Genomic DNA, 14,871 nt, shown 5'->3' on the forward strand with positions numbered 1-14,871 from the left:
TTTATTTATTTATTTATTTATTTATTTATTTATTTATTTATTTATTTATTTATTTAATGGGTGGAATAGATGTATGATAAAAAAAAAGTTCGTGTAGAGCAAGCTCTAAAGATTCTATTGTGGCTTATTTGATACGTAAGAAAACTCATAAAAAGAAAAACAACTTCATTTTCTACCACGACCAAATTGCATTGTTGACTTAAGCATAAACTTTTGAAGAGGAAGTGTCTTGTTACAATTTCCTAACCGTTGAGTAGGTATCCTCCGTGTTCGATTTTAAACTATTTTGATGACATTTAGAATCTCCTCTATTCCTGAATCCCATTTACCTCCATCTACTAACTACTTCTACTTTCCCTTTTTTCAGAAAATGTATAAAAAACATCACTTACAACAAGACTAACTAGGAATGGATATGAACATCAGATATTGGTGAGTGATATAAACATTTTCATCCTTATTTTCATTTTCCTATCATCAATCTATTTATCCTCGTTATTGTAGTCATCATATATTATTTACTCTATTCCCAGATATTGTTAAATTCAATATTCCGTAAATTTCCATTTCCGCAACTTTCCAAACGACATAATTTTGTCGTTAAATAATAATAATACGTCCGTTAACAATATGTATAGTTAAGAGGTATTCTGAACGAAATGTGTCGGCAGTTAACGACAAATAAAAAGTTTGGGAGGGATATTATCTTTATATTTAAAACAATTTCGGAGTGTATTATGTTTACACCCTTTTACCTTTCATTTTTTTAGAGGAAAAAAAAGTTTCGCGTAAATATTTAGTGGGGTTGGTTTTTGATTTTCATATATATTAAGTGACAAACTAAAAACAGAAACAAAAAACTAAATTTCAGAATCTTTCTATCATTCTATTTGATGAAACCTATCAGTTATGTCACGGTTGTTTATAATGTCAGCTAAGTTTCTCTAAGTATTAACTAGTTGTAAATTTCGTCACCTTTGCCTAAACTTGCTGTAAGACCGGGCTCAGAATTTGTTATTGTGCTAGGTGACTAATGACTCCCAGTCTCTAGATGGCATAGTTCTGTTAGGGCTTAAGGAGACGCACTTTTGGCACAATAACAGTTACAATATGTAACTAACTTAGAAACGTAAGCTGCTGGTTGGGTAAATTGTCGAATGATACATTATACACAAATTCTGACATTACTGACTAGGCAAAAACAATGAAAATGATAGAATTGATAAAGATTTTCTGAATTACTTTGTAAAGGAATTAAAAAAAAAAACTTGAAACTGATAACCAAATCAAGTTATATTATTACTACAAAATTAACTCTGTTAGATAAATTCAGTTAAAGTTAATATAAATCTAAATCTACAAAAAAAACTCTAGAAAGGTACTCGTATATAGTGAGAACAAAATCCAAACAAATTCAATAAGTTTAATTCATAATCGCACTGATCTTACAAATACCTTTTTTTTTCTAATTTAAATAAATATCCATATAAAAAGACCAAAACCCAAAATCTTGTTGACTATGTTTAATTCAAACTTGACAAGCTAAAAAGAACTAAAGAGAAAAAACTAAAAAACTAACTAAAACTATATGCGTAAAAAAAAAAAAATGTTGTAGGAGGCAACTACAGGGAGTATAAAGAAATATTAAAGAGAATAAACCTCACAATTCCGAGTCAGATTACAAAGGTAGGTCTAAGAATAAAAGATTCAGACAACGGTGGAAAAAAAAAACTTGGTAAGATTTAGAAAAAGGTAGGTACTTATTGTTTCAGATCTTTAGCGTGGTAGATACCGATTGATTTCCCCTGCAGGTCTTCTAGCTCGTAATAACAATTCCCGACCGGACGAACGATACGACATTTGAGAAATTTCTTGCCCATTTTCGCGTTATACAACTTACTGGAGTCGCTGAGAGTGAAATTGCGTCGAAATACTTCTTGACCTGTTCGAAATTTTACGTTTCGCGCGCGCTTATTGTACTCTTTTGCACGAAGAGCATAACTTTTTGCCAAGTTTTTTCGTATTTTCTCCCGTATTATTTCGTTTTTGATTGGTTTCGGTAAGAAATTCACCTCAGCATCCTCCAGTAACTCGAGTCTCTTGGCCAATTGATAGACACTACCATGGGTAATCATATTCGTCCCAAACAAAGCAAAGTATGGAGTCATACCAATCGATGTGTGTACCGATGACCTGAGTGCACACTCTATTTCCGAGAGATGGTTATCCCAATCTCTCTGGTCACTCTTTAAATAAGATCTAATTGCTGCCAGTATCGATTGGTTGACCCTCTCCGACGCATTTGCTTGGGGCGAATATATAGCTGTCCTCATATGCCGTACTCCAAAAAGTTCGGTCATTTCCCTAAACTCTTTTGACACGAATTGAACGCCATTATCCGACAATATGACCTCCGGTACGCCGAATTTGTGGAATACTTCCGACACTAGGAAGCGAACAACATTTTTGTTGTTAGCTTTCGCCATGGCCTTCAACAAAACAAATTTAGAAACATGATCCAAAACTATAAAAATAAAACAGTTACCCGATTTCGATCTCACGTAAGGACCTAAGAAATCGATGTAAATTTTCTGAAAGGGCCGCGTGATTTCGACTGTTTCCGCATTCATTGGTGGTTTAAAAACTTTGTTACAAGGTTTAGTTTCTTTGCAAGTTTCACAATTTGCAACGAAGTCCCTGATTTGGACCGTCATATGTGGCCAGTAGAAATACTCACGTACGCGCTTGAGTGTTTTATGAAATCCCCCGTGACTTGCTGTCGGTGGATTGTGAGCTCTTGTTATGATATTTTCACATAACTCGGCGGGCACCCATAGTTTCCACGAGAAATCTTCTGAAACTTCATTGCCGTCGTAATGTAAGGTACGTTTGTATATATAATTATTTTCAACACGAAAATCTGGTAATTGTTCTCCCTTATCCTTGATTACAGTTAGAATTTCACGATACTCGTCCGATGAAAAAGCTGGAGATTCTAAATCAATTAGACGGTTGACTTCGGTTACGATCTCATCCATGTCATATCGCGATAGAGTGTCTGGCACGATATTTTTGCTCCCTTGGCGATGTTCGATATCGAACGTATAGGATTGTAGCAATAAACTCCACCGGGCCAATCTACCACTCAACTCTTTATTTGACATTAGCCATTTCAAGCTTGAGTGATCTGTGATAACAGTGAATGGCATTAGTTCGATATAGGCCCGGAATTTTTTTATTGCTATTACCACTGCAAGACACTCTCGTTCCGTCACGGAATAGTTCCTTTGTGCCGGCGTAAGCTTTTGCGACATGAATGCAATTGGATGTTCACCTTCGATTTCGTTCTTTTGGAACAGAACTGCACCGATACCGATGTCCGACGCATCGCACTGAACATAAAACCGTTTTTCAAAATCCGGGTGTCGTAATACGGGACTTGAGGTAAGTGCTATTTTCAGTTCATCAAACGCCTTTTTCGCTTCTTCGGGAAATACAAAAGTCTTCGATTTTTTTAGTGTGTCGAAAATCGGTGTAGCTATCGTCGCGTAATCTTTTATGAATCGCCGATACCAGCCGGTAGTCCCCATAAATCCGCGCACTTGTTTGGGCGTCTTAGGATAAGGAAATTCGAGTATCGAGGATATTTTAGAAGGGTCAGGCTTTAATTTGCCTTCGCCCACAATATATCCAAGATACCGAAGTTCCTTAAAACAAAACTTTGATTTTTCTACGTTTATTGTTAATTTAGCCTTAGAAAGTAATTCGGCAACCCGCTCAAGTATAGTTATGTGGGTGTGGTAGTCAGGAGTGACAATGAGTAAATCGTCTAGATATACAAATACCCGATCGCGCAAGTCGGAAGGGATCACTTTATCCATTAAACGACATAGCCTTTGAGCTGCATTACACAGACCAAAAGGCATGACAGTAAAATGATACAGTGGTCTCCCCGGCACTGTAAAGGCAGTTTTTTCACGGCTCTGTATATCTAGTGGGATTTGCCAGAAAGCATCTTTCAAATCCACACTAGATATAAAGTGCGTGTCACCCAGTCTGCTGAGCAACCCTTCTATATGCGGAAGTGGATAGGCGTCCTTGACTGTGAGAGAATTGAGCTTTCGTGCGTCCAAACAAAGCCTGTTTTTGGTACCTTTGCGCACTAACGTCACTGGATTGTTCCAGGGGCTTTGACTCGCCTCAATTACTCCCATAGCAAGCATCCTATCTAACTCCGCGTACATAAGTTTTTGCACAGCAGGTGATACTGGGTAATGCCTCTGCTTTACAGGCACTGCGTCTTGTGTATCGATTGTATGTATCTCTAAATCGGTTTGCCCAAGCCCCTTTTCCACAAAAGATGGAAACTTGGCTATAGTCGCCTCTAGTAACTTTCTGTCCTGATCACAAAGGTTATGCATGGAGGGATTTGACGGATTTTCGCCCGCCTCCTCACTCCATAGCATATCGTTTGTGGTCAAGCTATCTAAATTAACAATAAGCTTAAACTTCTTCATAAAATCAACGCCCAAAAACAACGCCCTTTTCAAGGTCGGTACTAGATAGAAGGAGATATCCCGTTCTATTCTATTAAATTTAACTTTAGCTATAAACCGACCTTGAATGGTATGGGATCTACCGTCTGCCGTCCTCACCGTAGCCGGAAACTTATGTATTTCGACCCCCGCTTTTCTGGCGACGTCGAAACATCCTTCGCCGAGAACCGTTACCGTCGCGCCACTGTCTAAAAGACCCTCAATCTCTACCCCTTTGATAGAGATACGGGTATACAATCGAGTATCTTCGCCCTCGTATAAGCATACGTTCGCGATCTCACGCCTAAGTTCTTTTCTTTTCCTAAATCTTTCCCTAGCTTTTTCAATTCGCGTTTTTCCAAATATTCTTTTCTTAGCCTCTTCGTATTCTTTAACTCTTAAGTGTAACGGTTTTATCTCCCTAATTTTTGACTCTCCTGCCTTTTTGCTTATCCTAACATTACTATTAAATAAGATTTTAACGACCGCACCTTTATCCACTTTCTCTAGGCCCTTAAAATCCTCCAGTCTATTTACTGGGCTGCGGGATTCGGACTCAGCTCCCCAGTTGTTAGCGGGTCCGTTCTCCTGTTTCCCGTACAACGCGGACATTTCGGCGTCACGGTATTCTCCATGCCACACTTAAAACAGAATAAGCGCCTGGTAGATGATGGGCAGTCCATATACCCATGTCCAGCTTGTCGACAGTTCCAACAAACATATCTGGGCGAACTGTTAATAGCGTCTAGGTCCACTTCCGTTGTTGCCTCACATTGGATCTCGTTAACCCTAGGAGCTAGCTGTCGATTATGGTATGCCTGTCGTTGGCTGTGTAGCAACGACTCCGCTTTTTTACATTCCGTGCGAAAATGACTTAAACCGAACATGCGTATAGGGAATACGAGCTGCGCCATAGAAGTCTTTAAATTCATCTTCATTATATCAATTAACTCGCCTTCACCTATCGGGTTGTTCTGTTGACTCCTTAGCCGGAGAACGGTGTTGTAGAAGTCCTCGAACAATTCCTGAGGATACTGCCGGCGGTCCATAATCTGTCGATGAATCTCGACATCGCTATTAAATCGACGGAAGCGATTGATAACTGCCTCTTTCAGCTCTTCCCAGGAGTGTATGGGCTGGAGACGCCTCTGCATCCAGTACCACTCTAACGCGTCACCAGATAACAATTGGTGGAAGTGCCTCAAAACTTCTGACCAACTGTTGCCATAATCCTTCCTCATCTCTTCTACTCTGAAAACAAACTCTTGGGCTCCCATCGTTTTCGAGGTACCGTCAAAATTTACTCCCCACTTATCCAGCCCTGGCTTTCGAGAAAATTCTGAGTTGTGGGGTGGATGATTATACTGTGGCCTCATCTCGTAGGGTTGGAAGGTAATATTGTTGTCTGGTGGTGTCAAATTAGACATATGTTGATTAGAATTGGAGCGATTAAACTGTCTGTCGGTATGTAAAGGATGTGGTTGAAAATGCATATCTGGCCTAACTGGAGTCTGATTTGGGAACACGTTAGGCGGAGGGCCTCTTGTTAAAGGTGGTGGTTGCCTGCTGACTTGAGGCGGTGGTGGCAGTTGTGCAGCCTGTTGATTACCCGAATTTCTGGATATGGAACATAAGCTTTCAGCTACTATCCGAGGTACTATTTCTCGGAGCCTATCCTCCATATTACGCATCATCTCTACTTGCTGTAGACCTAATGTGGACTCAATCATGTTCACTAGCTCTGGTCCAGATGATCCATGTATCGGTTGTGATGGCTGTGTGTTAGTTCCTATAGCGCTGCGAAATTCATGACGGATGTTTTGGGCAGTTAGGCTACTATAATCCGGCGATGTCACACTGTTCTCAATTTCCATTTCCGGATTTCTGTGGCCATAGTGTGGATTAATCTGCGCCGAATTGGCGCTCAAAGCTGCGTGAGCTGCGGTAGCCGTCGTAGTTGCGGTTGTTAAAGCAGTTGAAGTGGTAGTTATCTGTGTATTACCAGCCCCGAGGATAGGCCTAGAGGAAGTAGAATCGGATTCTCGCTGCATCTTACTTGCCCTAGTCTCTACCATCCTATATAACCTAAATAATGGAAAGCTATTCTCTCTTCCGAAATCGCGCAAATGAGAAACCTATGTAATTCTCCCCAATTTCCCTAAATAAATAAAATAGATTCTAACTTTAATAAATGATTATTAAATAGATAAAACAAAAAAAACAAAAAAAAACACAATTTCAAATGTAAATATTTAGAATAGATATTTTAAGCAAAAACGTAGTTAGCAATTATAATTGGTATGCACATTTATATATTTAACTTTAAAGTGATCAATTGGTAGTGAGTATATTAATTTCTAAACTGTAGGGGTAGATTTAGCCAAAGAAGTATAACATCGTTAACATTTCAATATTGCCATCTTGCTCATCAGAGAACCAAAAAAAATTAAATGAAAAAGCTGGGAGTTGAAAACATATATCTCCTACTTCCCCCACAAATCGGCTAAGTAAACAGCTATAATGGAGCTAATCTACTTGTCTTATCTCTGGTAGAAAATAGGTTATATAAGTCTTTAACTTTAGTTTATTGTTCTAATTTTACTTTTAAATATAAAAAAAATATGTTTCATGCATGTTGCTCTTTTCTCCAGGACATTGTAGCTAACATTACCAGAATATTTATTCTGACGTAATATGTCTTACTAATGCCCTTGAGAAAAGACCAATAGCAAGCCTTCCTGTTTTTCAACTAATAGGATCAACTTTTCCAAGCGTCGCAAATACTGAAAACCTTGATCGATCATGATCAGTATGACTTACGCTGGAAAAGTTGATCACTATTCGATGAAAAACTGGAAGTAAACTAGGAAAGGAAACCCGAATTTCGGGCCCCCATTGTTGGGCGCCATTTTTGTCATAGACCTTTGTGGGAATGACCAGGTGGCAACGCGTATTAATGATGGAAATGCCTGGCTGAGCCGGTAGACGGGCGTAAAGTTCACCATCTAGCCATCCCAAGTCGGTGAGCAAAAAAAAGTAACTGACTAAAAATTCAAAAAAAATCAAATAAAAGAAAAACACTCTCTAACTTGCGTGATAGGCAATCCCAAAATGTTACGATGCTATACCTCCTTGGCTGCAGCAATAATTTGTGCTGCCTGGCCTGCCCACCCTCTTCCATGGCAAACCGATGGCCCATTATTTTCGGTTTGCCCCTATTCTACACCCTACAGTTCTTAAATTATCTCACTTACCTTGTTTTTCTACTCCATCTTCTCCGAGGAGTCACCACCAGAAAATAAGAAGAAACCTAGAACCGAATTGGTTCGGGAGAAGTTTGTCGTCCGTTTATGTCCGAAGTTAAAGTTTACTCTGTCCGAATCTGTCCACACTTCCCCTTCATCAGATTAGATTCCAGGGCTATCTTTTTGGTCTGGGTGATATTTGTGGATTTTAGAGTTGTTATTTTGTGTTTGTTTCTTTTAAACAATCGGGTTTTATTGTATATGTTGGTATTATGTTGTATTTTAAATATGTGTGTATGGTTTTATTTTAAATGATTAATTTTTAAACGTGTAAAAGAGTTCATTGTTGTAAACATTGTATTTTAATTATATAGGTGTTTTTTTTTTATAAATAGTGTATGTTTTCTTTTAAATGTGTAAATGTGTTTTTAGATATGTTTGTTTTTTTTATAAGTGTGAGATAATGTATTTTTATTTGTTTAAACAAAAATTGTATTTTAAATATATATTTTAGTAAATTGTGTGTTTTTCTTTTAAATATGTGCTCGTTTGCTTTTAAATGTTTAAATTCAATCTAATAACGTGTTTCTATTTTTTTTCTGTTTGTTTTTCCAAAAAAAAAAAAAAATTTTAATGTTCCTCGATTTTTTTATATTTTATTTTTTCATCATCACATCCACTTTTCTTCACTTCTCAAATCGATCTCCTCTAAAAAAAATCTTTCTCCTCTTCTTTTTTTTTCATTTTCCAACTCTCCACATTTTTTCCCGCCTTTTCTTTCCTCGCCATCTTTTTTTTTTCCTCTTTTCCTACCCCTTAACCATCCTTGACACCCCCTTGAACAGCTGTGTAAAGGTTCCAGCTGTTTTGCAAGGTTGCATTCTAATATAATAACCGGTTGAAATCATTCTTCCTCTTATTACATTAGAATGCACCCTTAACCCATTCAGGGGAGACATGACAAATTTTTATTTGATAACAACAAATAAAATTGATTTTTTTTTTATTATTATTTATTTTCAACAACCTTATTGGCCATAATCGGTTATAAATTTCAATATAAAAAAAGAAAGAAAATGTATGTTCGCATTTAGTGAGCCAGTCCCTAAGATTATATTGAAATGTTTTAGTAGCAGGATAACAGCTTTTATGTTATGGTTATTTATGGTTAAACAGGTTTTTCCAAAAATATGCATTTGTGCATATTCATAAACAGTTTTGTAAAATTGATTTTGTATGAAAATTTTGTTGTATAAGCCTTTTATAATCATACATACAGTGACTAAAATTTGATGTGACTAAAATTTGCATAATTAAAACTGGGGGGTTACTGAGTTACTTCCGAAAACGAAAATATTCGAAAATGTGTGCTACATACATTGTAATTAGAAAACATTTTCTTTTCGAATCGAATTAGGGAGTAAGCTCCCTGTAAACTTTTGCATAAAAACCAAAATAACTCAATTTCTTGCGCCAAACACAAAATCGGACAGAGTAAAATAGGTATTCAAAAGTGGGCGATAAATACCGATTTTACCATGTTTTGGCATACTTCCGGCTCTATTAAGGTCCATGCTTCCAGTAAGGACTCTTTTATCTGAACTAACGTGTTAAATTTTATTTGATGCACTCTCCTAGCTAATTACTCCCAAAGAGGAATTAAAGTCTGGGCTCTGTGCAGCAGTTTCTGTAAGTTTGGGACAGTTATGGATCAACGAACAATTTACAACACCTGACGTGAGCTTGGTATCGTAGTCTTCATAAAAGGAAAAGATGTTTTCTGTCCCACTTTTTTGCTCAAAATTTTGCATCAAAATGTTGAGATAGACAAATTTGTCCATTTTGCCATCGATAAAATGCAAATTACATACTCCGGCACTCAATATGCAACCCAAACCATAACAGACATGCTTAACAGTGGCTTTTGTGTTTTTACAATAGAATTCGTCGGTGAATTAATGCTTAAAATAATGGCAACTATTAATAAAAATACGTTTTACGGTGGTTTGCCAACAAATTTACTACTTTGTCCTAAAAATCTTCTATTTAGTTTATTTTGGGGCTTCATATTTTTAAAAAATCACAGTATTTACCAAGTTATTAGCGATTTAAGATATTTGAATTTTTTATACTAATAATAATAATCGATTTTTGGTATATAATATGAGTGATTACAGATTGAGCTTATTTTCCCTAAAATCGTAGTATGTATTTGCGAATTTATAAGCGAATCAATATATTTGAGATATTTTATACTAAAAATCTATTTTTGGTATAAAATTCGAGTGATCACATAATGATTGACAACGCAACCGAATTTTGGTTGTCACCCATAATCGACCCATTGTTTCTCCTTCAAAATTCCATAACCTACGTTTTCTCTTAGTTTTGGTATCGGCCAAGTTTTAACCGAATACTTTAAGCCAATTTTTGACCCATACCAGGCAGTCCCAAAAATGTGTTACAGTGAAAACCACAAAATAAATTTAAGTTGTTATTAAACATTTCATTTGTTTATTTTTTTTACATTAAATTTCTTCTTTTTTTCAAGTTAAATTCATTGGCAACAAATTACACCATTAATAAAATTAACAATATAGTTTGTCCATGTTTAAATATAAATACATACATATAGTAAAAATGGAACACTTAACACAATTACAATTATCAAATTAAAATATGCTGCAATGTAACCATTTAAAACTAAACATACATCGATGGGAATAAAAGTAAATTTAAAAAAAAAAAAAAATAAAATATAAAAATTTTATTTAGTTAAGCTATGACTGGAGGCTTGGAATTGCTGCTTTAAATTAAACCTTACAACTGCTTCTTAAGACAATAAAATATAAAATGAAGTTTTAATGATTTGATGAATGGTTATGATTACCGCTTAGAACGCGACAAACATATTTGTGGGTTGTTGTTAGGTCAAACAAACCCCCACTCCACTGCTATTGATAGCATGTCAAGAGATGGGTTTGGTGACGATAGTTTGTGTGTGTGTTTGTTGTGTTAACTTAAAAACTACTTATAACACTAAATGTTGTTTGTTGTTGCATTATTAAGCGTTTAATCGACTTCTTCCATGTGAGAAGCATCTTCGGTATCATCGACCAATGGAGGAGCATCACCGGCGCTTTGGGCTTCCTCGGTGGTCATGGGCTCATCCTCATCGATGCCGAGACCAAGTTTGATCATGCGGTAGATGCGGCAAGCATGAGTTTGTGGGCTTTGCAATGAGAAGCCAGATGACAAGAGGGAGGTCTCGAACAACAAAATTACCAAATCCTTGACGGCCTTGTCGTTCTTGTCGGCATCGGCCTTTTGACGCAAAGCCTCGATGATGGCGTGGTCGGGATTGATTTCCAAGTGTTTCTTGCCGGCCATGTAGCCCATGGTGGAGGTGTCACGCAAAGCTTGAGCCTTCATGATACGTTCCATGTTGGCGGACCAACCGAACTGGGAGGTGACGATACAGCAGGGTGATTCAACCAAGCGGTTTGAGACAACGACCTTGTCAACTTTGCTGTCCAAAATGGATTTCATCAATTTGCAAAGGTTTTCGAATTTGGCTTTGTCTTCTTCGAACTTCTTCTTTTCGTCCTCATTCTCAGGCAATTCCAAACCTTCCTTGGTGACGGAAACCAATTGTTTGCCCTTGTATTCCTTCAAGTGTTGGATGACGTATTCATCGATGGGTTCAGTCATGTACACGACTTCGAAGCCACGAGCCTTGACACGTTCAACGAAGGCAGAGTTGGCTACTTGATCCTTGGATTCACCAGTGATGAAGTAAATGTGTTTTTGGTTCTCCTTCATGCGGGACACGTAGTCGGCCAAAGAGCAGGCATCATCACCAGAAGCAGAGGTGTGGAAACGCAAGAAATCGGAAATTTTGGCGCGGTTGTTGGTGTCTTCATGAACACCCAATTTCAAGTTCTTGCTGAATTGATCGTAGAACTTCTTGTACATTTCTTTGTCTTCGGTGAGCTCTTCAATCAATTCCATGGTCTTCTTGACCAAATTCTTGCGGATGACCTTCAAGACTTTGTTTTGTTGCAACATCTCACGGGAAATGTTCAAGGGCAAATCTTCAGAGTCGACAACACCCTTCATGAAGTTCAAGTATTCGGGAATGAGATCTTCGCAGTTGTCCATGATGAAGACACGACGAACGTACAACTTAATGTTGTTGCGTTTCTTTTGGTTTTCGAAGAGATCGAATGGGGTGCGGCGAGGAATGAAGAGAAGAGCACGGAATTCAAGTTGACCCTCAACGGAGAAGTGCTTGACAGCTAAATGATCTTCCCAATCGTTGGTGAGGGATTTGTAGAATTCACCATATTCAGCTTGGGAAATATCATCGGGATTACGGGTCCAGATGGGCTTGGTCTTGTTCAATTCCTCATCCTCAGTGTAGGCAACCTTGATGGTCTTCTTCTTCTTGTCATCCTTATCCTTCTTGTCGGCATCCTCATCCTCACCGACATCTTCGATCTTGGGCTCATCGGTATCCATATCCTTCTTCTCTTCATCCTTCTTATCATCTTCAGCCTCATCGTCACTGACCTCTTGGTCACGTTCCTTTTGGACCAACAACTTAATGGGGTATCCAATGAACTGAGAGTGCTTGTTGACAATCTCCTTGATCTTGGACTCTTCCAAGTAGTCAGTCTGATCTTCCTTGATGTACAAAACAATCTTGGTACCGCGACCCATAGGCTCAGAATTGTCGGCCTTGACAGTGAATGAACCACCAGCCGATGACTCCCAAACGTATTGTTCATCATCGTTGTGTTTGGATGTGACGGTGACTCTATCGGCAACCAAGTAAGCAGAGTAGAAACCTACACCAAATTGACCAATCATAGAAATATCAGCGCCGGCCTGCAACGCTTCCATGAAAGCCTTTGTGCCTGATTTGGCAATGGTACCCAAATTGTTGACCAAATCGGATTTAGTCATACCAATACCAGTATCAATGAGGGTCAATGTACCGGCCTCTTTGTTGGGGATCAATTTGATGTAGAGCTCTTTGCCAGAGTCCAATTTGGTGGGATCTGTCAACGATTCATAACGGATTTTATCCAAAGCATCAGAAGCATTGGAGATCAATTCACGCAAGAAAATTTCTTTGTTGGAATAGAAGGTGTTAATGATCAATGACATAAGCTGAGCAATTTCAGCTTGGAAAGCAAAAGTTTCAACTTCTTCTGGCATCTAAAATTAAGAGAAAAAAAAAGAATTGTTAATAAACATTGAATAAATACTAGTTAATAAAATGTGTTAAGCGAATAATTAAAATTTGAATGACCCACGTTTTTTTTTATTAAATATGGTGGTGTGTTTACAGGGGGTTGAATTTTTTTAGATTATCTGACACGTTTTTTTTAGTAGAAGTAGGTGAGGGTTATTTGAGAGAAAACTCTCATGATAGAAATATCTACAATTTTCTAATGGGGTGAGTGGGTTTCTAAGAGTGACGCCACGCTTTTCGCGCTACAGTTAAATAACTAAATATCGATTTAAAGGGATTTTTCAATATTTGTTATAACATTTTTTATCATAATTTTTATAAATCTATGAAAAATTGGAAACTTTTTAATAAAAAAAAAAATTGCAAGTCAGAAACTATTTTCTCTTTGCACATAGGGTGGTTTATTTACAGTATATAAATTTTTCTTCAAATGTCATGGTCATAGAACTAGATTTTATTTAAAACAATCGATTTTTTAAATATAGTAAATATTACTACTATATAGTATAATTAAAATATTTTTTTTTAAATGAAATTTTTTATCGAATTACATGTGCATTTATATTTCACTTTATTTTAAATATATTAAATATTACTACTGTATAGTATAAAAATATTATTTTCAAAGGAAACCCTTTTTTTTATCGAATTACGTTTCATTTACATTCCACTTTTTAACAAAAAAAAAAAACGTTTTTTTCACGATTTTTAGTAAAAGATTAAAGTGCATTCATAATCGCTCTATATTTTTTAATCACTTTTTTTTATTTAGTTTTGTTGCACAAAATGTTATAAACTTACCTTGATGTGTTTTTTTTTAATAAATTTTCACAAAAATATGTAATTTATATGCAACTTATTTTTCGTATCAATTGAAATTAATCAATCACACTATATTTTTTAAGTTTTCTATACTTAGAAAATTAAATTCTTTTGACTTTCTCCCGTTTGGATTTCTCGGTGTATTTTGCACAATTTTTCTTTCAAGACTGATGCCGGTTGGCCGTCATGCACTGAATTTATACTGAAAACTGAAATAAGGGAAAATACTATAATGTTCTGGAACAAACTACTCGCACTTCCGTAGGCCTTAAACAACATCATGTGGTTGTTTATTATACTAAAAAACACAAAAACATTAAAATATTGTAAAATGTAATTTAAAATTTATATTTAACTAGATCAAAAATAATATTTATTATAAGTTTTTGTTATTGTTTTCATTTAATTGGTGTAAATTAGCAATAGTTGAGAAAAACATTAGACATGATTAATGCCCACACAGTGTTGATATTTATATACAGCAATGGCACCCAAACTGAATTATTACATCTCTGGTTTACTAAAATTTCTAAAATGTTCTTTTTTTGTTGTTTTTATTATAATAACATGAGGATATATGAATCAACAAACATTTTTTAACAAAAGGTAACAATACAAATTATTAACTTATTAATAATCAAATAAAATATGAATAATCAGAAAAGGCAAACGTTTCATATACAGTCTATGTGACTAATATTATGAAATATAGGTACAAAATCTTTTTATACATACATAAATAATACATATTAAATGTTTTATTTAAAACTCTATGATTAAATATGTGAATTAAATTTTAGTTTTATTTTATTAACAGTTTGTAGATTAGTTAAAATTGTGTAGTACATATGTATTTAACATAAAAAAACAGAATTAATAATCTCATTTAGTAAACCTACTATAAATTATGAACCCAACGTGGCCTTATAATTATACATACATATGTACATGTACATACATATGTATATGTAAGTGATTAATTTATTATTAATCAGTATTATAAGATTTA

At 36.0% G+C, this 14,871-nt stretch overlaps 1 protein-coding gene across 1 annotated transcript; it reads right to left on the minus strand.

The window, feature by feature from the left end:
- Nucleotides 1-10,265: 10,265 nt before the first annotated feature.
- Hsp83 (Heat shock protein 83) lies at nt 10,266-14,044 on the minus strand. The gene is made up of 2 exons (XM_065503313.1): nt 13,842-14,044; nt 10,266-13,003 (listed from the first exon to the last, which is right to left on the minus strand). The coding sequence occupies exon 2, from the start codon at nt 13,001-13,003 to the stop codon at nt 10,853-10,855; it is 2,151 nt and encodes a 716-aa protein (XP_065359385.1). The 5' UTR covers nt 13,842-14,044; the 3' UTR covers nt 10,266-10,852.
- Between the last annotated feature and the right edge of the window lie 827 nt (nt 14,045-14,871).

Source organism: Calliphora vicina, chromosome 3, assembly GCF_958450345.1.
Source record: "Calliphora vicina chromosome 3, idCalVici1.1, whole genome shotgun sequence".
In the NCBI taxonomy this organism is placed as follows: Eukaryota; Metazoa; Arthropoda; class Insecta; order Diptera; family Calliphoridae; genus Calliphora; species Calliphora vicina.